This window comes from Ochotona curzoniae, unplaced genomic scaffold (genome assembly GCF_017591425.1).
Source record: "Ochotona curzoniae isolate NIBS_2020 unplaced genomic scaffold, NIBS_Ocur_1.0 contig_3498, whole genome shotgun sequence".
Taxonomy (NCBI): Eukaryota; Metazoa; Chordata; class Mammalia; order Lagomorpha; family Ochotonidae; genus Ochotona; species Ochotona curzoniae.
The window spans coordinates 11,935,513-11,963,508 of NW_024465885.1; the positions used below are offsets into that span (position 1 = coordinate 11,935,513).

The 27,996-nt window shown below is 42.3% G+C and overlaps 1 protein-coding gene and 1 pseudogene across 3 annotated transcripts in view; one reads left to right on the forward strand and one right to left on the reverse strand.

Annotated features, from left to right (window-relative positions):
- Window positions 1–210: 210 nt before the first annotated feature.
- The window catches only part of SENP7 (SUMO specific peptidase 7), a 153,039-nt gene continuing 125,253 nt past the window's right edge, over window positions 211–27,996 (forward strand). For 2 of the 3 annotated variants that reach the window (XM_040980557.1, XM_040980560.1), the window contains exons 1-2: window positions 212–329; window positions 10,542–10,594. In XM_040980557.1, coding sequence (XP_040836491.1) covers window positions 290–329; window positions 10,542–10,594 — 93 coding nt within the window. In that variant the 5' untranslated portion in view covers window positions 212–289. Of the gene's footprint in view, window positions 330–10,541; window positions 10,595–27,996 lie in introns of all 3 variants that reach the window. The other variant, XM_040980558.1, reaches the window with a different exon arrangement.
- On the reverse strand, window positions 14,175–15,693 carry LOC121156720 (annotated as a pseudogene).

A 27,996-nucleotide genomic window follows, 5' to 3' on the forward strand; every position in this document is an offset into this window, starting at 1 on the left:
GAACACAGGGAAAATCATGTTCCCTGCTTCATTTTTGTATAAGGTACCACAGACCAGCGCAGGACAGGCGGCTTCCGAGAGAAAGCTGGTCCCAAGAATTGACTTCCGGGTGGAGGTGGGAGGGGTAGCCGACTTCCGTCCAGAAGGCCTGCGGAGGCTCTTGCGCAAGCGCAGTTCACACTTTCCTGTGTGTGTGTTTTTTTTTTCCTCTCACCCTTCTCCCTTCCCCCAAGCCCGAGGGGTCTTGAGGTGACAGCGCCAACAACTGCGAGTCCAGCACCTGGAGAAGATGGACAGGAGGAAGGCCGGGCGACGGCGATCCTCCTTCGGTGAGCAAGGCTAGGAGGGCCCGGGCGTCGTGTGCCCTGCGAGGCGGGGCGAATGGGGCGCTGCGGCCCGCGGCGGGGCGGGGCGGAGGGACGGCAAGCGGGGCGCGCTCCGGGAAAGGCTCGCGGGTCGCCCCCGGCCCGAGCTGTCATCGCGGGCTGCGCTGCTCGCGACACCCCGTTCGTGTCCCCTCCTCGGCCGGACGCGGTGCCCTCGCCGGGCCCGACTGGCTGGCTGCTGTCCTGCCTGCCACGCCTTCCTCTTTATTCCTCCAGCGCCCCAGCCTCGTCCTCGGCGCCGCACCCGCTCGCTCCCCGGCTGAGGCTGGCTGCTTTTGGGGGCCATCACCCCTGCCTCCGGCAGGTAGCTGCGGCCCCACGGAGGGCGGTGCTGGTTGATACCTCACTTTGCAGAGAAACGGTCCTAGGTCTCCTGGGAGCCTGCAGCGCAGCCTCCCCCTCCTTTTTTTCTTTACCAGCTTTGTCCTGCGTCTTCCAAAACGGATTCCAGAGTTGAACAAAGGACTTGAAGCCCTGCTTTTGTTGTCTTGTTATTCTGAGCAGAGCTTTGGCGTTGAAGTTGCATTAAAGTTTAAATGCCCGTGTTAAGTTTTGTGTGGTAGCTCTTGAGGACACAAAGTGCGAGGTAGAGCTCCTCCCAGGCAACAAGTTTTTGTTGAACGTTTCATCCACCCAGGGTCTCTCAAGCGTGGCAAGAGGAGAGCACCAGAACTCACAGGCTTGCAATCTACTACACAAACTAACATTTTTATGGTACCGCCTATTTTTGTAGAAACAATTTCAAAACTATTAAAAAGTGACCTATGGAAGTTAATCTCACCCTTAAAAAAAAAATCTCTTAAAAGGCACCAGATACGTATTTACTGACAGTTGAATGAAAAAATGAAGTACATGGGAACAAGGGACAACAAACATTAAAACTGGTTAAGTTGCTATTTGCATTGTGTATATCCCTGATAGACCAAAGGTTCAAGTCCTAGTTGCTCCACTTCCAATCCTGCGCCCTGCTTATGGCCTGGGAAAACAGCTGAGGCTGGTCAGAAGCTTTGGGACTTTATACTCATGTAGGAAACCTGGAAGAAGCTGCTGGCTCCCAGCTTTGGATCAGCTCAGCTCTGGCTGTTGTGGCTCTTTGGGGAGTGAACCAGCAGATGTCTCTCCTCTCTTTAAAAATCTGCATTTCAAATAAAAGTAAATAAATAAAAAAAAAAGTTCAACAGATATGCAAGTATTAGAGTTACAAACTAAAATTTCAGGTGACGTTTTGAATTAAAATTAAAGGGTTTGGGGCTATATTGTGTGGCAGGTTTAACCCACCCCCTGTGATGCTGGCATCTTATATGGGTATACCTGTTTGGCGCTTGTGTCATCTCTGCTGCTCTTCCAGGCTGCCCATTAGCTAGGAGGTGGGTCATAAGTAGAGCAACTGGGACATGAGCAGAACTGGGGTTCCTATGGGATGCTGGCATTGCAGTTGGCAGCTTAACTAACTACACCAAAATGCCATTCCTGAATTGTGAATTTTCAGCTGATAGTTTCTGACAGTATCCTTGGAGATCTGTGTCACTGTGGTTTTGAATGTGTGTATCTTTGAAGAGATAGTGGGTACAGTGCTAAGAACTTTACAAATTAAAAGGTTTATATATATTTTTAAAATTAAAAGCTTTATAAGGTGTTTATTTTTGCTTTACAGATGAGGAAATGAATTTAGGGAGGATAACTGGTAAGCATAACTATTAATAAACAGGGCTCAAGAATCTGATCTAATTACATAATTAGATCATTTAAACCTCATTTTCTGCCATGAAGTGGGAGGTGAAGGGAAGGATAATGGACATGAGTGTGATAATTGTAGGTAGATACTTTGTTTTATTGTTGGGTTTTTCAGAGCCTGTTACATACTTTGTATATTATACTTCTTGCAGAGAATTACTGAGCATACAACATTTGTTTTCTTGTTTTATAAAAAGCTTTATTTTAAAAAAAACTTTATTATTTCATTTTATGACACAGTGTCGTAGGTTCTGGGGTTCCCCCAAACCCTCCCCAAGCCTTCCACCCATATTGAATTCCTCCATATTGTGTTACAGTAGTAAAGTTCATAACCAGTCATGATTTCTTCATTGTGGGCATGGACCATACAGAGAAAAAGCTTTATTTTTGCCTGGTGCAATAGCCTAGGGGCTAAATCCTCATCTTGTGTCAGCTGGGATCCCGTGTGGGCACTGGTTCATATCCCGGCTGCTCCACTTCCCATCCAACTCCCTGCTTGTGTCCTGGGAAAGCAGTAGAGGATGGCCCAAAGCCTTGGGACCCTGCACCCACGTGGGAGACCTGGAAGAAGCTCTTGGCTTCGGATCGGCTCAGCTCTGGCCATTGCAACTACTTGGGGAGTGAACAGGTGAATGGAAGGTCTTTGTCTGTGTCTCTCCTTCTTTCTTTAAATCTGCCTTTCCAATAAAATAAAATAAATAAAAGGAGATAAAATAATGTAGAGCTTAATTTTATTTGAAAGCACAATAGAGAGAGGAGAGGCTAAGAGAGAGTGCGAGAAAGATTCTGTCTGCTGGTTGACTTCCTAAGTTTTGCAGCCCGGGAAGGCCAGGATCCAGGAACACTAAGCTGTCCTGTGGGCATTCCTGGAGCTCAAGCACTTTGACTGTGGTCTGCTGTCATCCCAGGCACATTAGCACGCAGGTGTACTGGGATCAAGGCAGCCAGGATTTGAACTAATGCTCTGATAATGGGATGCTGGCATTGCAGCTTAACCTGCTGCATTTAATGTCACAGCAGCAACTCCTCAGTGTTTTTCAACTTTGCTTGATTTTAAATCTTCTTTCTCCTGTTTATTCTCTCAAAGGAATAGTGTTCTATGTTGATATACTTTGTTTACTTTTAAAAAGTTTTAATAGGTCCAGAGGCTGGATGCTTGCTTTGCATTGGAAATAAAATGAATTTTAATTGAGATCCAAAATGAGAACCTACAGTTAGTCACCATACAGTTATATTACTGGTAGAAATGTTGCTGAGGGCTTGGCGTGATGGCTTAAAGGCTAAATCCTCACACTGTAAGTGCTGGGATCCCATATGGACACCAATTTGTGTCCTGGCTGAACCACTTCCCATCTAGCTCTCTGCTGATAGCCTGGGAAAGCAGTGGAGGATGGCCCAAAACCTTGGGTCCCAGGTCTGACATGATGGCTTAGTGGCTAAATCTGAAGCTTTGGGACCCTGCACCTGCATGGAAGACCTGGAAGAAGTTCCCAGCTCCTGGCTTTGAATCGGCTCAGTTCTTTTTTTTAAAATTGATTACATTGCATTATGTGACACAGTTTTATAGGCACTGAGATTCCCCCCTCCCCTCCCCAACCCCGCTTTCCCCATGGTGGATTCCTTCACCTTGTTGTATTACCATAGTTCAAATTCAGTTGAGATTCTTTCATTGCAAGCATCTACCAGGCATAAAGTCCAGTATCTTATTATCCAGATAAGTTCAACAGTTTACTGGGGAGACCATCTCTGTTCTGAAGGTAGAGCCAACAGAGTATCATCCCAACCAATTAAAAGCCCCGACATTACATCAACAACAATTTATAATGTAATGGAATTAGTTGACATGGTATTGAGTAACCAGCATGTTAGAGAGATAAAAAAGAGTGCAAGTTCTGAACCTATGACTTCTACATTGACATTTCAATTATTAGTTTATATACAACTGGGTTCTATACACCTTAAAATGGCTATAGATTACTATTCAGCTGTCTTGTGTCTATTTTCATTTTAGTATTTAGCAGTTTATAGCATTGAAGCATGATTTTGCACAACCTGGCTGTTTTTCAGGTAGTCTAACTCTATAACTCTAACAAGACATATGCCAGCAGTTTAGGTGAACAATTTTAGGAGGGGTGTGCAAAGAAATCTTCAATACCTTAGTGAGGAGTAACTAATCTTTGTGTCCCACCCAGTGAGTTATAAGTGCATCCCCGCTGACCGTTTTCTATCTGTTTCTAAGCTTTCCTTGTTGTTCTCTGCCTATCCTATTTTTTTTGTTGTTTTTTGCTTATTTGTTTGTTTGTTAGTTTGTTTTGAGGGATTTCTGGAGCGATCCTTATGGTCATTACGAGAGAGGGTGGGGACCCAAAGTCGGAACCGGGCAAGGACCAGAGAAAGCTCCTCTCCCTAGTCCCGAAGGAAGTTTACTGTTCTGTTTCTGTGGACTGCTCAGTGCTCCTGGTTTTCGTTTCAATGACCTTGGATCCTGCAAGGCAGGATTTGGACTTCTTCCATCCCATGTGGGAGATCCAAATGGAGGTGGGTGACCTCAGAGTTCTCGGCCTCCGAAGGCACTCCAATTCCCTGTGGTCTCCTTGGCGGTTGGGATGTAGTCCTCGGAGCTCGTACTGATAGTCCTTGGTGAGGATCTAGGAGTCTTCAGGGTTGGGATACAAGCCTCCTCCTCTCTGAATCGGCTCAGTTCGGGCCATTGCAGCCTTCTGGGAGTGAATCAGCAGATGGAAGACCTTTCCCTTTGTCTGAACCCATTGGGATAAATGGTATTATACACAGAAATAGAGAATGAGAGAAATCTTGAGTCAAATAATTATTTTCAGAGTGAGGCAATGTGACAGTGCTATACAGCTAGAAAGCAGCTAGGTTTAGGAAGAAATGAAGAAGGTTGAGAAACATTGTTTCAGAGGGTTCAATTGGTTTGACAGTGCATGAGGCCAGGCGATAGGACCACCCTGTGCTGTTTTCCTAGGCACATTAGCCGGGAACTGTGTGGAGTGGAACAGTTAGGTCTCAAACTGTCGTCTATATGAGATGTCTGAATTGCAGGTAGCAGCCTTAACCTGCTGTGTCACATGCTAGGTCCCAAAGATAATTTTTTTAAAAAGTCACCCACTGGATTATTTTTTTTTTTAAAAAATTTATTTATTTTTATTGGAAAGGCAGATATACAGAAGAGGAGAAACAGAGAAGAAGATCTTCTGTCTGATGGTTTACTCCCCAAGCGGCTGCAACTGCTGGAGCTGAGCCAATCCGAAGCGAGGAGCCAGGAGCTCTTCCGGGTCTCCCACGTGAGTTCAGGGTCCCAAGGCTTTGGGCCGTCCCCGACTGCTTTCGGCTACAAGCAGGTAGCTGGTCGGGAAGCAGGGCTGCTGGGATTAGAACCGGCGCCCATATGGGATCATGTTGCTTGCAATGCAAGGACATTAGCCACTAGGCTACTTTGCCGCGCCCTCAAAGATAAATTTTTAAAGATTTACTTAATTTTGTTGGAAAGGCAGACTTATAGAGAGGAGAGACAGAAAGATCTTGTATCTGCCGGTTCGCTCCCAAGTGGCTACAACGGCCAGAGTTGAGCTGATCTGATTTGGAGCAAGGAACATCCTCCAGGTCTGCCATAGAGATACAGTGTTTGGACCATTCTCTGCTGCTTTCCTAGGCCACTAGCACGTACTAGATGGGATGTGAAGCGACTGGGGCATGGACTGAAGCCTTTGGGATGCTAGTGTTTGTAGAAGGAGGATTAGCCAGTTGAGCCATTGCACTGGTCCTTAAGAAAGAGGGGCGGGGGCCCGGCGGCGTGTCCTAGCAGCTAAAGTCCTTGCCTTGAATGCACCGGGATCCCATATGGGCGCCGGTTCTAATCCCAGCAGCTCCACTTCCCATCCAGATTCCTGCATGTGCCTGGGGAAAGCAGTCGAGGACCCTGCACTCTGTGGGAAACCTGGAGCAAGTTCCTCGCTCCTGGCTTCGGATTAGTGGCATAGCATTCATTGGCCGTTGCACTCACTTGGGGAATGAATCATTGGATGGAAGATCTTCTTTTCTGTCTCTCCTCCTCTCTGTATATCTGACTTTCCAATAAATAAATAAATATTTAAAAAAAGAAAAAGAAAGAAAGAGGGGCGGGCCTAGTGTGGTAGCCTAGCAGCTGAAGTCCTTGCCTTGAACACGCCGGGATCCCGTATGGGCATTGGTTCTATCCTGGCGTCCCCACTTCCCATCAAGCTCCCTGCTTGTGGTCTGGGAGGGCAGTCAGGGATGGCCCAAAGTCTTGGGATCCTGCACCCGCATGGGAAACTAATAAGAAGTTCCTGGCTTCTGGCTTTGGATTGGCCCAGCTCCAGCTGTTGCAGTCACTTGGGGAGTGAATCATCAGATGAAAGATTTTTCTGTCTGTCTCTCCTCCTCTCTGTATATCTGACTTTGCAATAAAAATAGATAAATCTTAAAAAAAGAGGGGCTTTTAAATGTTATAGGAGCTCAAAGTAGAATAGAAAGTCATTTAGTGATGAATGTAAGAGCCATTAAGTAATTTTGAAGTGTTAAAACAAGTATACATTTTTGGAAGTGATACCTGCCACAACTGTGTGGCTTTCCTAGGTAGTAGTAAGCAAAATAACAAGAATATGGAGGGACCAGTGCTGTGGCATTCTAAGTTAAGCCTCCATCTTTGGTGACAACATCCCATATGAGAGCTGGTTCAAATCCTGGCTGCAGCACTTCTGCTGCCTGGGAAAGCAGCAAAAGGTGAGCCAAGTTCGTGGGTGCCTGCCACTTGTATGGGAGATCTGGAAGAAGCTCCTGGCTCCTGGCTTTGGTTGGCTCAGCTCTAACTGTTGCCATCTTTTTGGAAATATATCAGTGGATGGAAGATCTCTGTCTTCCCTTTGTCTCTGTAAATCTTCCACTGAAATAAAAATAAGTCAGCAGTTTAAAAAATAAATATATAGGTACAAAAATATGTTTTGGTTTACTTGGTGTTAGAAGACAGTGCATATGTTAAAGGAGATGACAAGATGTGTGGACAAAGAGTGAATTCAGTGAAGAAGCCTAAGGGTTCAAGGTCAGTGTTTTTTTTTGGAATGAGAGGTTTATATTTGATAATTGAACCAGTTTCTTAATTTCATTTGTGAATGTGTATTGCTGAAATGAGGATGTGTGCCCACCCTAGGTGCCCTGCACTGCCCTCTACCCTCCATTGTTGCCATTCACTGTAAAAGCAGATCCACACTAGGGAGCTTTCTCTGGTCCTTACTTAGTTCCAACTTTGGATCCCCACTCTCTCTTGCAATGACCATCAGGGTCGCTCCGGAGACCCCTCCTCCCTAAAAACAACAAAAAAATTAGAATAGATAGACAGAGAACAACAAGGAAAGCTTAGAACAGACAGGAAACGGTCAGCGTGAACTCACATATACTTTACTAGGTAGGACATAGAGATTAATTACTCCTTACTAAGGTATTGAAGATTTCTCGGCACACCCCTCCTAAAACTGTTCTGCACCTCAATTGTTGACATATGCCTTGTTAGAGTTCTAAGCCAGTTTAGACTATCCTAAAATCTGCCAAGTTCAGTAAAAATCATGCTTCAACGCTATAAACTGCTAAATACTAAAATGAAAATAGACATGAAACAGCTGAATAATAATCTATAGCCATTTTAAGGTGTATAGAAGCCAGTTGTATATAAACTAATAATTGAAATGTTAGTGAAGTAGTTATGGGATGTGGTTAAGAACTTGCATTCTTTTAACATATTGGTTACTCATACCATGCCAATTAATTCCATAATATTGTAAATTGTTGTTGGTGTTATGTCGGGGCTTTTAATTGGTTGGGATGTTCTGCCAGCTCTGACTTCAAACCAGAGATGGTCTCCCCAGTGAGCTGTTGAATTTATCTGAACAGTAAGATGTGGGACTCTATGCTTGGTATATGCTTGCAATGAAGGAAGCATGACTGGTTATTAACTCTGCTACTGTAACAACATGGAGGAATCCACCATGGGGGGAGGGCACAGAGAGGGGTCTATGAAACTGTCACAAAATGAAATGTAATTAATAAAAAAAATTAATAAAAAAAAGCATATCCACAAAATAAAGGACAAACAGAGATCTTCCTGGTTCACTCCCCAAATGGCCACAACAACTGCAGCTGAGCTAATCTGATTCCAGGAGCCAGGAGCTTCTTCTGATTTTTCCACACAGGTGCAGGGTGCATAGGATGGAAAGTGGTGTGATCCGAGTGATCCCTTAAGTGATCCCAGTACTTGCAAGGTGAGGACTTAGCCAGGGCATCATGCCAGGCCTGTTTGTGCCACTTTTTCTTTTTGTAAGGATTTATTTTATTGGAAGGAAAATTACAGAGGGAAGTTTCAGAGAGAAAGATCTTCCATCCACTGATTTAGTCTTCCAAGTGGTCACAGTGGATGGAGCTGAGGTGATCTAAATCCAGGAGCCAAGGAGTTTCTTCTGGGTCTCCCATGTAGGTGCAGGTTCTCCAGGCTTTGGGCCATCCTCTACTCCTTTCCCAGGCTTTCCCAGCCATCGTGCTGGTCTCAAGCTGCCCCACCTCTGGCCTAGCTCCCTGCCATTGCACCTAGAAAACACAGAAGATGGTCTGTTTGGACCTCTGGCAATTGTGTAAGAAACAGAGTTCCAGACTCCTGAGTTCTGCCTCGCCCAGGCCTGGTTGTTCCTTCCATTCGGCCAGTGGACCGGTTGATAGAAAAATCTCGTGCTCTGTCTTTAAATTTGATAAATAAATATTTAAAATAAAAAAGGGATTTTGTTAATTTGAAAGCCGGTAAGGTCACATGGAGAGAGGGAAAAACAGAAATAGGTAGATCTTGTATGTTAGTTCACTCCCCAGATGGCCATCACAGCCAGAGCCAGATCAGGCCAAAACCAGCATTCTGACATGGCACACTGGCATTGCATTGATTGCCACATTGACAACCATCAGTATTTACCGTCCTCAACGTTTTTCTGTTCCTCTCCCTAAGGATTTATTTTATTTATTTGAAAGAAGAGTGGCAAATCTTCCATCTGCTGGTTCACTTTGCACAATAGATTTGATGAAGTTAGGATGAAGTTAGGAGTCAGAAATTCTATCCAGGGCCTAGCTCAATAGCCTAGTGGCTAAATTCTCACCTTGCATCCGCTGGAATCCCATATGGGCAGTGGTTTGTGTCCTGGCTGCTCACTCTCCATCCAGCTTCCTGCTTGTGTCCTGGGAAATCAGTAGAGTACAGCTCAGAGCCTCGGCACCCTGCATATGCATGGAAGATCCCTAGGAAGTTTCCGGTTGCTGACTTCTTGTTGGCTCAACTCCACCTGCTGCAGGAATTTGGGAAATGAATAGGCGGACAGATTATCTTTTTCCCTTTGTCTCCCTTTTTTCTGTAAATTTGTCTTTCCAATAGAAATGTAAATCTTTAAAAAAAGAATAAAAAGAAATTCCATCCAAGTCTCCCGAGTGAGTGGCAGGGGTTCATGTATTTGGACCGTTTTTTTGTTGTCTTCCCAGGTGAACTTAGCAGGAACTCAAATTGGTGCTTGTATGGAATGTCACTGTTGCAGATATCAGCTTAACCCTCTGTGCACAGGAAAACATCATATTTCTTTTGAGACATGTATATTTAGTTCATTTGCCCATTTTTAAACTGAATCTTTATTGTATATTTTGGTGCCACTTTTGATACATATATTGAAAAAAATCACCCCTTTCCACTGAATTGCTGTGTTCTGTGTCATAAGTGAGTTTGCACATATAGTTTGTGTATCTCTGTCTTTTTTGTTTATTATGAAATTTGTGATATTTTCCAGTAGACTCTAAATTTCAGGAAACCTTGACTTATTTCTGATTTTCTCACTACACCGTTTTTGCTGCCTAGCACAATACTAGGCACATGATAGACATTTCTTTGCTGAGTGAATTAGTTCATGAAAGAAAAATCCTCCGGAGGTCTGCAAAATGTTGATGACTTAAGAGTTCAGCTGTTCCTAGTGGCACATTAGGCTTGGATATAAAGTACAACTGAAAATGTTTTTGTAGATTTCACTTACCCATAGATCCCCATCATAAGAATTTAGTAATTAGATGCTTCTGCTAAAGTATGTAAGGAATTTGGCTAGGAAATTTTGTTCAGTTCTTAGATCCAAATTTCTTCTGCCACTTTGCATGTATTATTTACTAGAGGCATTTTGTGAGAATCTTCTTTCTGACAGGTCATTTTTTTTTAACCTATATCTTTAGCCTTTTGGATTCTAGAAAATATATCACTGTAAGTTCTAAATCCAGCAATTTAAAACAGGAATGTATTGAAAGGATTTGTTCTGTTAAAATGTTTCTAAATTTGATGTTAAATGATAATTTTTTTTTTTTTTACCATTTTTTTGGTAGAAATTGTCACAGAAGGAAAAAGGAAGAAGTCCTCTTCCTCTGACTTACAAGAGGTATGTGTTAATTTGCCTTATTATTTTGAAGTTGCTGGTATTTTACAATGGTTTTAAAATAAAATTTAAAGAAAATGCTCCAAAGTTTAATCATTTTTTGGGAGGGGAGTAATGTTGTACTCTAATTAACTGAAGTTTAATCAGCAAACTCTTTCTTGGATCAATTTTTCAAATAATTAAAAAACAATAAGTATACTTTCTGGGACTTGTTTTAGATTATACATTAAATAGAACAGTATTTCTGTGATAACATAATAGAGTTACTCATGTTCATTTATTAGTCGTATTATGGTTGTGGACGAGTTATATTCAAATTCTGTGCTGAAAATCATTGTTTGGAATGCATCATATTAAGCCTTGTTCTCCTTTCTTGCATATTTGCTGTCATGTATAGCAAAACAAATAAGGTTAAATTTGTTTCTACCTATGAAGGAAGTACTTTTTTACAAAAAAAATAAACCATTTGTGGTCCATTGTTAGCTTTAGTGGAATGAATAATGGAGGCAAAACAAAAGTCTTACATTGCCAGATTAATTCTATCATGTCTAGTGTATGTCTTAGTTTTCTATGGTTAAAAAGTATACTAGAGACCAGGTAGTTTGTGAAAAAAAAAGAGGATTATTTTGGCCTACAGTTTGGAGGCTGGAAAGGTGTTGGTATATGATAAGGGCCTTGTATGGCTTACCTCATAACAGAAAGTGGAAAACCATACTGATAGGTGTACAAGAGTGGAAAATGTAAGAGAGAAAATAAAAGGACGAACAGGCTCTCTTCTGATCCGTAGTCAGACGCGTTATCCATTGCGCCACTGGCCCGAAGCACCAGGCTGTCTTCTAACAACCTGCTGTTCAGAACTAACCCAGTCTCAAGAGGATGCTCACTCAGATTTGGGAAAAGAACGTTAATCCATTCATGATCCAAGTACCTTTTCAAACTCCTATCTCAACACCTTTACAATGGCAGTCAGATTTCAACATGTTTTTTTTTAAGGAACTAGTCATCCATCCACATCATCCAGATTTTAATACCTCTGTATAGACTGATATTGATTTGCTACATAGTTTATCCAGTGAAGTAAAATCCTCTGCCTTAGGCTACATCCTTTATGCAAATGATCTGAAATTCCACCATTACAAATTCATGCTATGGAATTTATGCATTTCTCTTTATGATTTTAAATATATTACAGCATTTTAAACTTTAAAAAAGCAAATAAAAAATAATACATTTTATATTTCTTTTCTGATTAAGATGCAAGAGTGATCTATGGCAGTCACCACATGTAAGCTAGAGATAGTTCTTCCAATAACTAGGACATAAAAATTCAACATGAGAAGAAATAGTTTTCACTAATGTTAGTATCTGCACAACTGTGCTGTGATTATTTAAAATAAGACATTGAAATGAGTATAATACTTTAAACAAAAAATGTGATTTGATTTTCCAATGCTGTTTTTTTTTTTTTTTTTTTTTTTTTTTACCGTTCTAGCATTCGGTTCAGACACTACATTGCATTCTGTAGGTTTTTAAAAAATTTTATTTTTTGATAATTTTTACATAGTTGAAAGGCTGAGGGTTAGTAAAAAGTAGGTTAGATTGTTGTTTCCAAATTTTCTTTTTCTTCTTCCTCTGAGGGAAGGAGGAAGAGAGGGGAGAAGCTGCATCCAGCCTCCCAGTACCTCAGCACCGGGGATAGGGAATGGCCACCTGATGTTACACCAGGGTTCCCAGTGTGGAGCATGCTCTGAGGGTTGTGCTCAAGCGCTTTCAGTAGTTCTGAAATTACTTGGATTTCGCCGGTGCAAGCATGAGGAAATCTTTCCAAGTTCTATTGGCCCACATAGTCCACCTTAGAGTCTCCATTTGCCTAGATATTTGGTTGGCTGCAGTAGTTTTCCAATTTGTTCTGTTCCTTTTCTTTTGCTATGGTACCAGCAGGCCCCAATGGACTCCCATATCCCCCATGGGCATGCTGTCCATTGCTTTGTTTTATCAACTGAGAAACAAGCCAGTTTTGACACATGCACTCCATGCACAGATACTGCATGGTTGGAGCTCTGAGACCAGCCTGACCAGGTCTGTGGATTTTGTTGTCCTGCCGTTTTAATTTTAATTTCCATAGTCTATGACATTTTCTTCTTTTTTTGTCATATGACACTTTTTAGAAATAGTTATTTGAAGAGCGAGAGAGCCAGAAACATCTTCCATCTGTTGGTTCACTCTCCAAATGGCTACAACAGCTAGGACTGGACCAGGCCAAAACCAGGAGCTTTGAATTCCATCAGGGTCTCCAGTGTGAATGACAGGGACTCAAATACTTGAACTGTCATCAGCTGACTTCTAGGGTGTGCATTAGCAAGAAGCTGGATCAGAAATGGAGGTGGGACTGGGATCCCAGGCATTCTGATACGGGATGTGGACATTGCAAGCAGCCACTTAACACCCTGTGCTACAGCATCTGTCCCAACTGTGATATTTTTTAAGAATACTGGGCCGAGATGTTTTGAAGAATTGAACTTGCATTATTTTCAACATATTGTTTACTCAATACTATGTCAATTAATTCCATAACGTTGTATATTGATGCTGATGTTTTGTTGGGGCTTTTAACTGACCGGAACTTTACTCTGTTAGCTCTACCTTCAGACCAGAGAAGGTCTCCCCAAGAGGCCACTGAACTTATCTGGACAATAAGATGCTGGACTTTATGCTAGGTATATGCTTGCAATGAAGGAATCTCAACTGAACTTGAACTGTGGTTATGCAGCAAGGTGGAGGAATCCACTATTGGGGGAGGGGTGTGGGAGGGGCGGGGGGAATTCCCAGTGCCTATATAACTGTATCACATAATACAATGTTAATAACAATAATAAAAAAAAAGAATACTGGGCCTTATGTTGCAGAATATTCCTCAATTTGAGTTCTCCCAGTTTCCTCATTATTATGTTAAACGATTTGTGTTTTAGGGATGAACTGCACAGAAGTGATGTGCTATTCTTAATACATCATAACAGCTGTAGGTCTTATAATTGGTGCTATCAGCTTTATTTTGTTAAATGACACCTACTATCTTACTCCGTTATAAAGCTGTTTCTCCCTTTATTGTTAATACATATCTTAGACTCTTTGAATATGTGCAACTATGCTGTTTCTTCTTGTTTTCTCAGTTTTATCATCTATCACATAATCTTGTCTAAAACATTTATTTATGTTTTAAATTTTTAAGTTAAAATTATCTGTTTACTTATTTTGAGGTCAGAGTTACAGAGGGAGTGGAGAGAGAGAGACAGAGACAGAGATAGAGGAAGGGCGGAAGGAAGGATATTCTCCATTCATTGATTCATACTCTATTTTTTTTTTGGAAGAGTAAATTTTATTGACTGATGAAAAACTAAGGTGATAAGGATGGATAGTAAACAATAATTGCTGAGTTTCTGGAATCCTCTATTCTTTTTTCTTTAAGTCAAAAGAACATAAAATTATAGACTATAATGAGCTAGTTGCTTTTAATTCCTTCAACAAAAACTGCATAGTTTAGCAGTTACACAGCATTAAATATATACATTTTGTAAAGCCCTGAAAGTGTTAGCTTTTGCGTTGACTTGAAAAGCTAATGAAATCACCTACACTGGTCGGACTCAGAGTTTCTTTTCCCTTTTCTGCCACCCTGGTATTTGGCTAATTCTGCTTGTAATACTTTCACTTTAGATCTTTGTTCTAATGCAGCATGAGGTGATGTAACCTGTATAGTTAGCTCATTCTTGATACTCTGTGGTTCATCAACTTGCAGAAGTATCTCTGCTTTATCTTTCATTTCACCTTCCTGAAGTACTTTCAATAATTGTGCGTTTCTTGCTTTTACTTCTTTATATTTTGCCTCCCACTGAGTGATCACAGTTTTTAGCTTCTGGATTTCAACATCTTTTCTCTCAAGTTCCAACTTCAGTCTTTTAATTCTTCCATCTTTTAAAACCACTTCCTGGTTATGTTCGGGGAGTTGTACCATTATCTATTCCATTATATTCTGAAAATTGCTCTTTTCTTTTTTCTCTAATAAGAATTTTATGGGGCCCGGCAGCGTGGCCTAGTGGCTAAAGTCTTCGCCTTGAACGCACCAGGATCCCATGTGGGTGCCGGTTCTAATCCCAGCAGCTCCACTTCCCATCCAGCTCCCTGCTTGTGGCTGGGGAAGCAGTCGAGGACGGCCCAATGCTTTGGGACCCTGCACCCATGTGGGAGACCTGGAGGAGGTTCCTGGCTCCTGGCTTCTGATCGGCACAGCACCAGCCATTGCACTCACTTGGGGAGTGAATCATCGGACGGAAGATCTTCCTCTCTGTCTCTCCTCCTCTTTGTATATCTGACTTTCCAATAAATAAATAAATCTTTAAAAAAAATAGTTTTATGAACATCATCTTCCAGTCTATTGAAAAATCCTCCATCATGTGATAGTCTGAGAAGTACTCAATTCCTCAGTCTTTTTGTTAATGTGATCTTCAGATTGAAAATTTTCCAGTGATACTGCGAGAAGTTTATCTTTTCCCTGCTGATTCCTTTTTCTGTCTTTTTTATTCATAACTTTTGATTGCGTTGAAACATTTTCAGCGTTTTCATACTCCTTTGCTCCTCATATTCCAGTTTACTTAGCAACAGTGCCTTCTCAAGATCTGCTCCAAACATTTCAAGTGTTATGTGAGATTTATTCACGGACAGTAACTGTTGTTGAACACATCGTTTGATCTGCTCATCTGTCTGTCTCCACTCCTGCCTGTTTTCTTCCCGTGACTCCTTCTGCGCTCGATTTGACAGTGGAAGCTCATGCTGAGTGTTACATGTGGTATGGGAGGATTTCTGAGGAATTTTCTTAAAAGCAGGATTCCTGAGCTCATTTGCTTCACTCTGTTGCTGTTCCCTTTTCTTCCTTCTCTTCTCCCTCTTTTTCTCATTTGTAGTTGATTTGTTTCTTAAAGCTTGAGACTTCCCAGAATTCCCGCCTTTGCCTTTTTCAGGCTCTGAATCAGAACACTGCCACTATCTACTTGCAACAAAGCGGAGCGAGAAGCAGTAGTGGGAACAGAACTAAGTACTGCCGAGGCCATTGTCAAGATTCTTCTTTTTAAAATGCTTCTGTCAAAAATAATTATTTTCGCGAAGTACAGAGAGAAGGAACCAGGGCCCGGCGAGACCGGACTCCGTCAGAGAAGCGGCTTCCGAAGCGGGCCTCACTGGCCGCCGGCTCGGCCCTCCTCTGGTCGCGACTCCTGAGGTGGCCGCACTGGGCGTTGGGACTGGGTTTGGGGTCAAGTGTCGGGAGGGGCGGAAGCTGGGCTTGCGACGGGGCCGGGAAGCCTTGCGCGTGGGCTAGGGCACTAACGGGCACTAACGGGCACTAACGGGCACTAACGGGTCCGCGAGGCCCGGCGGCCAGCGGCGGGGAGCACGGCTGCAGGCTGCCTAATTCATACTCTGTAAATGGACACAACAGCTGGAGCTGGGCCAGGGTATAGCCAGGAACCAGAAACCTTTATGGGTCTCTCACATGAGTACAAAGTAGGCCATCTTCCACTGCTTTCTCAGGCCATTATCAGTGTGCTGGATTGGAAGTGGAGCAAGCAGGACTTGAACCAGTGTTAATATGGGATTGCAGGCAGTGACTTTACGTGTTAGGCCACAACACTGGTCCCTGAATATTTATTTATTGTGAAGATTTATATTGGAAAGTTAGATTTACCGAAAGAAGAGGGGAGGAGGGAGAGAGAAAGAGAGAAAGAAAAAGAAAGAAAGATCTTCTGTCTGCTGGTTTACTCCCCAAGTGACTGCAATGGGCTGAGCTTAAGCTGATCCAAAGCCAGGAGCCAGGAGCTCTTTCTAGGTCTCCCACAGGTGTGCCAGAGATTTGGCCTTCCTCTACTGCTTTGCTAGTTTACAAGCAGGGAGCTGGATGGGAAGTGGAACAGCCAGGACTCAAACCAGTGCCCATTTGGGACCCTGGTGTATGCAAAGTGAGGATTTAGCCACTAAGGTACCACACTGGGCTCTGTCCCTATTGGCTTCCCCCGCCCCCTCCCGTTGGTCCCTAATGATTTTTAGGAAACTGTGTTTAGTGGGCATATTGTTGTGAACCATCTTGCTTGTTTTATTTACCTAGAATTTGGCCGAGGTGTCTTCCCTCCCTAAATACCTTTGCTAATTTTTGAATTTTGGGTCAGTCTTATCCTTGGATTTGTTAGATTGTAATGCCAAATCTCACAGTTTATTTGTGCTCATTTACAACCCCAGGTGTTTTTGTTTTGTTAATTTAATCCCAAACTCTTATCTCATTAACTTAAGTCCCAATTGCTTGTCTTTTAAATGCCAGCCTTTGTATGTTTAGCACTTAACCTCAGTTAACCTCAGTTGCAGGCTCTGATGTTAGAGACCTTTGCAGTAACTGCCTTCACTTTCTACCTAAATTTAACCTAACCTGCCATTTTTTTTTTTAAATATTCATTCATATCGGGCCCGGTGCATTTGCGCAATGGTTAAAGGTCCTCGCCTGCAGGCCCAGGATGCCATATGGGTGCCGCTTCTAATCCTGGTGGCCCTGCTTCCCATCCAGCTCCCTGCCTGTGGCCCGGGAAAGCAGTTGAGGACAGCCCAAAGCTTTGGGACCCTGTACCCATGTGGGAGACCTGGAAGAGGCTCCTGGCTTCGGATTGGCTCAGCTCCAGCCATTGCGGCTGCCTGGGGAGTGAATCATCGGAGGGAAGATCTTCCTCTCTGTCTCTCCTCTCTGTATATCTGCCTTTCCAATAAAAATAAATCTTAAAAAAAATATTCATTCATATCATTTTTGCATTTCCCTTGCCGCCCACCTGTCCCGGTGAATCCAGCTGCTGCTGGGGTGAATGATTTCAAAGGATATTCTGGCTTCTTGTTGAGAATGGATGGAGTCATTCTTCAAGAGGTCTGTTTTAGGGTTACACACTGGGAGAATTTTTGAGTTGAGAGAAGATTGGGAGGAGCCATGGTAGATGCTACAGATTCTTTGCTCTGGTACCTTGCTTGTCTGTTCAGGGGTCCTTGATACAAGGCTTATATTTGCAGCTCCATTTGTAAGATCTTTGGAGTTTTATTGGCTGTAGAGAAGAAATAAAAATTAGGCATTTGAAATGTATGAGTTGCAGAGTAAAATTAGAAATATGATGAGGATGATATATAATTAAGGAGGTAGAAACAGTCACAGCGAGAGTCCCCATTCCCCAAGTCTGTCTGGCGGTATTTGTCTCCATAGTCCTTTCTTCCATAGCATAATTTCCAAAATGCTACTACCCTGAGTTTCAACTTGCCTGAAATATCTGCCTAAACATTGAGGTGGTCATGAAGAATCACATATGTGCCAAAAGATAGCCAAAGGCCATTCTCTTATCAGATTCCCTTAGATCCAAGATGCTTGACTGTGTCATTAGCTAGCTTTTCAATAACCCAAGTTATATTTTTCCAGGATCAGTTTCTGTTTTGCATAACTCATCCAAGGAAAACAAGAGTGCAGGCATTTTTAGAGCTCAATACAAGAGCTTGTTTAGAGCCCATGAATTTTTCCTGATCCTGTGAAAACAGTGCTGAGGATGGAGATGAGAAGCATTAGAAATTATGATTATTCCTGGATTGAAAGATACTACAGAACATTCCTCATAAGTGATATATTCATGTAGACACCTGGTGGATATTAAAACATGAGAGTTTGAGAGTTTGTAGCAATCACTGTTATACAACAAATATGTACCATTGGAAGCACACTTACATGTATTACCTGTAAAGTAAATCTTTTCGAAATTGAATTTGGGTGTCATTGAGAGTAGGACAGTTGAACAGAGTTCCCCTGACATGTGCAGAGTTTCTTATGGCTAGTAGATATTTCTATGAGTATGAACCTTGGATGAGAATTTCGTTAAAATAGTCCCAGGCAATTAAAGGCTAACATGAAATCTGAGTCTGGAAGGGGAAATTCAGCTAGTAACATGCCTGTGGCAGTTATAAATGCAGTATTCTTTTGGTGATTTCCTATTGGCCCCATTTCTTCTACATTAGTTAATGGGATTTTTTTCTGTAAGGCAAAGCTGATGTTTTCCTATTTGTGTGTGTGTGTGTGTATATATATACATATAAATACATGTATATTTCAGGTATAGTTGTATAGGCACAGGGTACTCCTCTTTTCCCTCCCCATTCCCACTTCCTACTGTTTTCCCCATGTTGTTACAATAGTATAGTCCTTCAGCGGTAGTCACAAGTTCAACATTCTGCTGTCTAAATGCATCTTGGCCTTGTAGCTATAGACAATGGTAGAAAGTCTGGTATCTAATGTCAATATATATTTAACAGTTTTCACTGGGAGTCCTCTTTTATTTGGGAGTAGAGTTGTATACTGTAACATATCTTTACTTCCAAGTATACTAGTCTATTTATACTAGTTCATGTATGAGATTATGTGTATATACATGCTTACCTATATATCTATTTAACTTTTATTCTTAAAATCTTAGTTTTAATATTGTTTATATAATGGTGAGAGGGGTGCATTCCCATTTGGATCTGTGGTTAGTGTGGGGGAGGGTCAGGTATGGAGAAAGGTGGGTGGGACACATGATTCAGTCTTCTGTGTCCACAGGGGAGTAGGGGCAGAGGATTTCACCTTGCTGTCAAACTACATCAACACTTGGGGATGGAGAACTATCCTTTGATGACACTTTAGAGATCCTGATATGGGGAAGAGTGTCTTGAGGGTGTTACTTGAGTGGCTCTGAGATATTATTGGTTTCATTAACCTAGGGTTGAGAAAATCTTTCCAAGGTCTCATGGCTGACCAAGTCTGCCTTAGTGCATCTGTAGACCCAAGAACATGCTACAGTTCTTGGCCAGGAGAGTTGTACAGCCTGCTCTGCTTTCCATCCTCTGATGAGGTAGTTTTTCCGCTGCTGGTCTAGTTGAGCTGGCTGTCATACCCCTCTCTCCACCATGTGCATCTGCACATGCTGTCCACTGCACAGGCATTACAAACTGAGGAGGCCCATTCCTGATACATGAATTCCAAGGTTGGACCACACATCCTGTGATTTTTCCCTATGGCCATGGTCTGAGTTCAGTGGTCCAGTTGGGACTCTGCCAAGAAACCTTATACTGGGTGACCTCAGACTTTACTCTTGTGTATGCCAACCAGTGCAGGGTCAGGTTTGGTCTGTTTCCTGAGGTAGCCAGTGCACATATCAGTGGATACAGTTTCGTTAGTTCTGCCTTAGCCACATATCTCACATGAGTCAAGGGGTGCTGTGTCCCAGCCCAGCAAGCCTGGAACAGACCTGGTTCTTCTGCATTCCAGCTGGTGGAATGGACTAGCCCCGGGGCACTCCAATTAACCCCTACCAGGTCTGCTCCCAGCTCCAGGGTTTGAGTATATCAGGCTCTGCTGCAGCTTAGCCCGACCAGCCCACATACCATCTGGTTCTTGTGAACACCCATAGATGCTATGGCTTAGCTCTGCTTAAGCTGTCCCCTAGTCCCAGCTCTCACATACACCTACAAATATCATTAGCTAGTCCACTCTGCCCTGCTCAGCTGTTTTCGTTTTAGAGAGTCTTATTGGAAAGTCAGATATACAGAGAGGAGGAGAGACAGAGAGGAAGATCTTCCATCTGATGATTTACTCCCCACGTGGCCACAATAGCTAGAGCTGAGCTGATCAGAAGCCAGGAGCCAGGAGCCTCTTCCGGGTCTCCCCTGTGGGTGCAGGGTCCCAAAGCTTTGGGCTGTCCTCAGCTGCTTTTCCAGGCCACAAGCAAGGAGCTGGATGGGAAGTGGAGCCACTGGGATTATAACTGGCACCCATATGGGAAAAGGGCATGTGCAAGTCTAGGACTTTAACCACTAGGCCACGCTGCCGGGCCCTCAGCTCTGGTTGATGCACAGTGGTGCTGGGTATAATTTAGCAGGGGAATGCCCACAGTTACCCTGCCAGGTGTGTTTCAGTGTCAGATCAGAAGCCTTTCTTAAAGGAGTTTTTTGTGGAGAAGAAGATAGGTATAGAAAATACCTAGAATGATATGGTAAATGTGTAATATGAAGGATATAATATAAATATATGAAGTTCTAATACCTAGAGAAATAAGTGCTTTGCTGTAAGGATAAGAGAACAATTTTGAGCAGAAAATTGAATATTTCACACTGGGAAAAAGGACGTTTCAGAATTGGGAAGCAAGAATCCAGAATTTAGGGATACAAATTATTATGATATGCTTAAGGAAGATTAGATAACTTAATGTGGTTGGGTTTTGAGTTTTTGATGTGGGGTGATGTGAAAGAGCCCCAATTATGAGAAACTTTATCTATAAATAATGGGTGGTATTGTTACATTTTGATTGTTACAACCATAGATTCTACCATTAATCAAGATAGTAGAATAGGATAAGGACACGTTTAAACAGATGGAGAAACATGAGCCAGTGTGAAGCAGAGAGAGCACATTCCAGGAAATAGGAGAGGACAGAATGACAGCAAGGGGGCACCTGGAGACTGACAGACACAGTACCCCAGGGCATTCAACAAAGGGCAATCGGAACTGTTTCAACAGCTGAAACTCCACCAGTAACCAGGTGGGAAGGGACGTTTACCGGGAGCTCAGGAGGTGATCCAGAGAAAGAACTGCCCATCCTGTTGGTCTGTTTTATTTGACCAGGAGCAGACGGAGAGGCTAGTCCCTGATTGACGCTGTGGGAAGAGGGTGGATTTCACAGCCCAGTCTGCCCCCTAGAGCCAAATTCCATTTCTAAAATGACAAGACCAAATTACCACCCATTCATATTAACCCTGAATGTAAATGTCTTAAACTCATCAATCAAACATCATAGATTACTAGTAGTGGATTAAAAAACATAACCCATCTAGTTGTGGCCTGTAGGAGACATACGTCACCAACAAAGATGCAGAAACTGTATCTCATGGATTTTAATTTTTTTTGTTAGTTTCATCTCTTTGAAACACTTTCTCAATAAATTCTTCAGTTACTTGTAGATCATACAGTAGCATGATTTTCTTTGAGAACATTTTTGATTTTCTTTATCTTTTCTTCAGCGACACATTTGTCATTCCGTAGCATCTGTTTTGTTTTATTTATTTATTTATTAAATTCATGGGGTTTTCAATTTCTTTTTTCTTTTTGTTTTGTGGCTTTTCATTTAAGGGGCTGCATAGTAACTGTGCAATGGAGACTATCATATCCAGATGTGAGGATACAATACAGTATATATCTTTACTTCCAGATCAAAGATGGACTACCAATGAAACTGTTGACTATATCTTGACAATAGGATGCTGGACTCTCTGCCATTGTCCATGCAGACAATGATGGACATATGACTGTTTATGAAAAACTATGCTATAGTAATAATATAGGGGAATTCAACGGGGGGGGGGTGAGGAGACTTGGGGAGAAGGGCAGGGAAATCCCAGGGCATATTAAACTGTATCATAAAATGACAATAATAATAAAAAAATACAAAAATTACTACCGTAGTATGATTTATGTTTTAGAAAACTGTGGAGCTTTGCATATGAAGTATTAGAAGGGAAGAGACTGCAGGCAAAAGAATGCAGATGTGTTTTGCCTTTTAATGGTGTTAAATCCTAATAAACTCATTGTAAATTGAAGATACTGCATTTAATACACTTAACCTGCTTGAAAAGCATAGCTTGGTGAAGCCTATGTTAAATGTGCTCACAACTCTTTATGTTACCTCAGGCTGAACAAAAATCATCCAACATAAAGCCTATTTTGTAAATACAGCGTTGAATATTGCTTATAGTTATTGAACACTGTATATAGCGTTCAGTATTGGTGGCTGGCTGGGAGGTGCAGCTCACTACTGACCAACGTTGCACAGAAGTATTGTAGCACATTATTGTCCCAATAAAAGATAAAAATTCCGAATCCCACTAGCTGTGTCTTGCTGTCACACCATCATAGTCCTAAAGGATTTTGAACCATCCTAATTTCTTGCCATCTGTAATTAGAAAATTGTGATTTATTTGTTTACCTTTATATTCAATGATAAGTGTAAAAAATATGGCTAGATTTAATAGCCTACAAATGAAGCACTGAATTTAAAAGTTGGAAACTGTTATCAAAATTTTTTTTAAGATTTATTGATTTTTCTTGGAAAATCAGATATATAGATAGGAAGATCTTCGGTCCTTTGATTCACTCCCCAAAGGGCCACAATGGCTGGAGCTGAGTGAATTCAGCAGGTTTTTCCAGGTCTCCCATGCAGGTCCAGGGTCCCAAGGCTTTGGGCCTTCCAAAGCCACAAGCAGGGAGGTGGATGGGAAGCAGGACCGCTGGGATTAGAACTGGCGCTCATATGGGATCCCTGTGTGTGCAAGGCGAGGACTTCAGCTGCTAGGCTACTGTGCTGGACCCTGTTAGCAAAATATTAATGCAAGATAATGTAAGGGTTCTGCTAGCTGATTCAGTTATTATATGTTTTTAATTAAGCTGATTATTATTTCATCCTAGTGTCAGATAAGAAAGACTTTAGATGTAAAACTGAATTTGTTCATACTGAATTACCACTGTCCCAATTCAAAGCACAGAATGCTTTGTAGGTAATCTATCTTTGCAAGGGATAAACAGAATTGACTTTTTAAAATTAGATAATTTTATTTGTGTTTTAAAATATTTTAGTAAAATGAAATTTCTGTTTTATATATACTTTTAAATTTTTATGTCATTTGCAGATTTTAAATGAGCTTATCTTTGAAATATGTTGGAGTGATGCCCTGAGGCTAGGGCTCTGTCAGTTTCAGTTTAAGTGTACATTATTGATGTCTTCAAAATTGACATCTTATTATAAAATAAATTGTATTTTATTTTTTAAAAAGATTTTTCATTTTTGTTGGAAAGTCAGATTTATAGAGAGGAGGAGAGACAGAAAGATCTTCCATCTATTGATTTACTCCCCAAATGGCCATGATGGCTGAGACTCAGCTCTCAAAAGTCAGGAGCTGGGAGCTTCCTCTGTCTCCCATGCTGGTTCAGGGTCCCAAGGCTTTGGGCTGTCCTTGACTGTCTTCCCAGGCCAGAAGCAAACAGCTGGATGGGAAACAGGGCTGCCAGGATTAGAACCCCTATGGGATCCTGGTGCATACAAGGTGAGAGTCTCTAGGCTACCATACTAGGTCCTATATTTTGTTAAAAAATATTTATGTATTTTTTGTTAGAAAGGCAGATCAGATTTAGAGAGAGAAGAAGAACCAGAGAGAAAGATCTGCTGGTTCACTCTGCAAATGGTTGCAATGGCCAGAGCTTAGCTGACTGGAAGTCAGGAGCTAGGAGTCTCTACTGGGTCTCCCACATGAGGGCAGAGTCCCAGGATTTTGGGTTATCCTCTACTGCTTTCCCAAGCCATAAGCTGGGAGCTAGATGAGAAGTGGGGTAGCTGGGACATGAACTGATGCCCATATGGGACCTTGGCACTTCAAAGTTGAAGAATTAGCCATTGAACTATCAGACTGGGTCCAATAAGTTCTATTTTCATGTCACTAACATTTTAAGTATACTAGAAGCATTTGTTTGCTTTTACTTGTTTTTAAATTTGAAAGAATATCTCCTGACAGGCAATATAGTTGTATTTTAATAGATATTCTGGTTATAAATCTGAATTAATTTTATTGCTAAGAAATCTTATAGGGCTTTGATGGGTAAGGCTTAGTATAGTTTCTTTGTGTGTGTTCCCCCTTTTTTTTTTTGGCACAAAATAGCACTTACTTTGTGATACCTGAAACATCTCATGATAAATTTTTTTTTTTCTTAAGTAGAAATTTTCACAGAGTTTCCAGTGTTTGGTCAGCTGAGGCTGGGCTGCCATCTTAAAATATTATGCAATGGGTGGCTTAAATAAGTGTCAGAAATTATTTTTATTTCACCACTCTGGAATATGAAAATCCAACATGAAGGTGTAGTTAGGGTTCACTTCTCCTGAAGCCTCTCTTCCTGTCTTTTGAATGCCCATTCCTGTGTCCTCTCATGGCCTGCATGTCTGGTATCTATTTTTATGCAGGATAGTAGTCCTATTAGCTCCACCCTATGACCTAATTTAACCTTAATCACCTCTTTAAAGGCCTTGACTTTGCATACAGTCACGCTGGGAGTAAGGGCTTTAGCATAGAAACTTTGGGGAGGACACATTCATTTTATAACTTTAACAGATTATAGCATTTTATGATGGCAAATTTTAAAGTCATCTTATACATATTTATAAAGTAACGGAAAATTAACCAGTTTCTACACCAAATCAGAGGCATGGCTCTTTCATCAATCTTAGTTGCTTTAGAGTATAAGAGAACATGGAAATTTTAAATTAGATAATACATGTATTTTTACAATGAAGTATTAAATGTGACAGTAGAGCAACTGGCTTGTCTTGGTATAAAGAATGTAATGTATTTGCATACCGTTAAGCAGATTTAAGTTGTATAGAAAGATATGAGTAAAGCAAATAAAGAATGCTTTTATAAATTTTTTTCTAAATGTAAACACTGCTAATGGGTTTTTGGTAATTATTTTATATTGACAGTCTTTACATAGTTAATTAGGGCACAAAGGGTCAAGGGCTATAGGAAAGTGAGTAAGACCATTGTTTCCACATTATTATTGTTATTTTTTTCAGACTCTGGAGTAAGGGGAAAGAAAAAGGCAGAAGCCCCACCTAGCCTCCCAACAACCCAGGGTCCCCAATGTGGGGCATGCTGTAAGGGTCCTGCTCAAGTGGTTTTGATAATTCAACAGTTCTGAATTGCTGCCAATCTCGCCATTCCAAGCACAATGAAATCTCTCCAGAATCCACTGTCTAACATAGTATACCTTAGAGTATCCATTTGCCCTGATTTTCACTGTCAACAAATGGCTGGGTTAGGTGAATGATTTGCTGTGTCCTTCGTCCTCTGTTGTGATACCAGGTATCCTCTGCAGGTTCTTAAGGCCTGCCATATCCTCCATGTGCACCTAGATTTGCTGCCCACTGCTTCATCCTAGCCACTGAGGAGGCTAAGCTTTGACACATGCACTCCATGGTCAGACCATGGAACCTGCAATTCTCTTCATGGTTGGGGTTCTGAGTTCAGCAGATCAGTTGGAGGGATCCCCAAATAAACTTCATGTGAAGTGATCCCAGACCTGATTCTTGTGTGTGCTTGCCAGTACAGGGTCTGACACAGTCCGTTGCCTCAGTCAGCTTATGCATATGGTGGTGGTTGCAATTGCTGGGTCAATTCTGTTTCCAGCCCTGTTTTCTATACAAACCAATGGATGTTGCAGTCCATCCCAATCCTGCCCAGCACACTCTTGACCCTCATGCAAGCCAGTGGGGAGCTGCAGCCTAGTCAGAGTGACGTGCAATAACCCCAACCAGGTCCCCCCCTCCTCTGGTTCCCATGCATGCCAGTATGTACAGCAGACTAGTTCAGTCTGTTCCAAATCCCATTCAGCTCTCATACATGTCAATGGGCATTGAAGCCTATTCTACCCAACAAGGCCCACTATCCAGCCCACACACATGCTGGTGGGTGCCACTCTCTGGGTCTGGCCATTCCCTACCCCAGTCCTGGTTCTTATGATTGCAAGAGGGAGTGATAACCCAAGAGGGAGGTGCCCGCTATTTCCCTACTGGGCACAGTTCCACTCCCAAATCTTGTACTCTCCAGGTGGTTCTGCAGTTTAGCTTGACAGAATTAGCCCCCAGTGCCAGCTTCTGCTAGCTGCTGTTGCAGCAGAGCCCAACCAGACCTCACCCACTTTGCTTACGTTTGTACCAGTAGGAGCAGTCAACCCAGTCTGGCTTTTCCCTGACCCAGCTCACATGAGTCCCACAGGTGTTTAGCCCTGGCTGGCCTGGTCTGCCCCATCCTAATTCATGCTCTCAAGTGGGAATGGTGGTCCAGCAGGGGAACCCCATGCAGGCCTCCACCGGCTTTTTTCCTCCCCACCTGGGTCTCACATGTTGGGTGCTGTGGCCCAGTCTGTTATGGTCTACCTCACTCGGCATTTTGCCAGTGGGTGCTGTAGCCTGGCCTGGCCTGGCTGACCCCCCATTGCAGCTCAGGTTGGTGGAGGCTACAACCTAACCCAGTCCATCAGTTACCCAGTCCCAGTCGTAATGTGTACCGGTATGTATTACAACTAAGCCTGGCCTGACCAACACTCTGTCCTGGTACTTGGATTCACCAGTGAGTGATGTGAACTGGTCTTGCCTGGTTTGCCCTGACCTGTGCCAAATGTATCCCGGTGGGTACCTTTCCCTGGCCTGGTCAGGGCTGCTGCTTATCATGGTCCTTGTGCTCACCTGCAGGGACTGTGTCCTGACAGAAAAGTTTCCCAAGCTCCTTCATCAGAATCTCTCCCTGTGTCTGATCTTGCGCATACTGGTGATTCCATGGACCAACCCTACTCAATCCACTTCCTGTCCTAGCAGGAGCAATGGTCTTTCCTGAGTAGTCTTCAGTCCATTCTGGTTCTTACTGTTGGATGTTTCAGTGCAGCCAAGGCTCGTCCATACCCAGACACGGCTCACACCTAGCTCAGTATGGGCAGAGACCTACTCTAGCTCATCCTACACCGACCCTGGTCCTCCAGAGCACCAGATGGTGCTGGAGTCTAGCCCAGCTCCGTGTGCCCAGCCCCAGTCCACACTTGTGCTGAGGGATACTGCACCCATATCCAGACCAGAACACAGCCCCAGATTATGGAACCAGCACTCACCAGTGGGAACCACCATGCAGCCAGGGTGTCGTCTTAGCTTGCCATCCCCGTCCTTACCCAGCCATAGATTGTGAAGTAATAGATTTTTTGAAAATTTCATATTGAGAAAAATACTTAAACCACATAAATGAATTATTATTATATATTTTTTGCATTTACTTAAAGGACATCATGACCTATCTTGTATTTTCATTTCATATAATATCTTCAGTTTTTAAAATCCATTTTAATACATCTAAACCTTCTTTAATTGATAAATATCCCCACATAATATAATGTGGAGTATTTCATTACCATAAAAGTTCTCTGAGCTTCAGTGATTAATCATATCCTAAGTCTCTCTGACAGTCACTAATCTTCTCATTGTCATGACTTGGTAGCTCATTTAAAAAAAATGTTGAAAAGCAGTGCATTATCTGGATGTCTCACAGTTTATTTCTTCATTCATAAATTTTTCCATTCATATCCTGAAGGATTCTTTTTTAAGAAGGATTTATTTATTTTTTTATTGGAAAGATTTACAGAGAGAAGGAGAGACAAAAAGATCCATCTCAGGTGGCCACGATGGCTGAAGCTCAGCCTATCAGAAGCCAGAAGCTAGGAGCTTCCCCCCAGG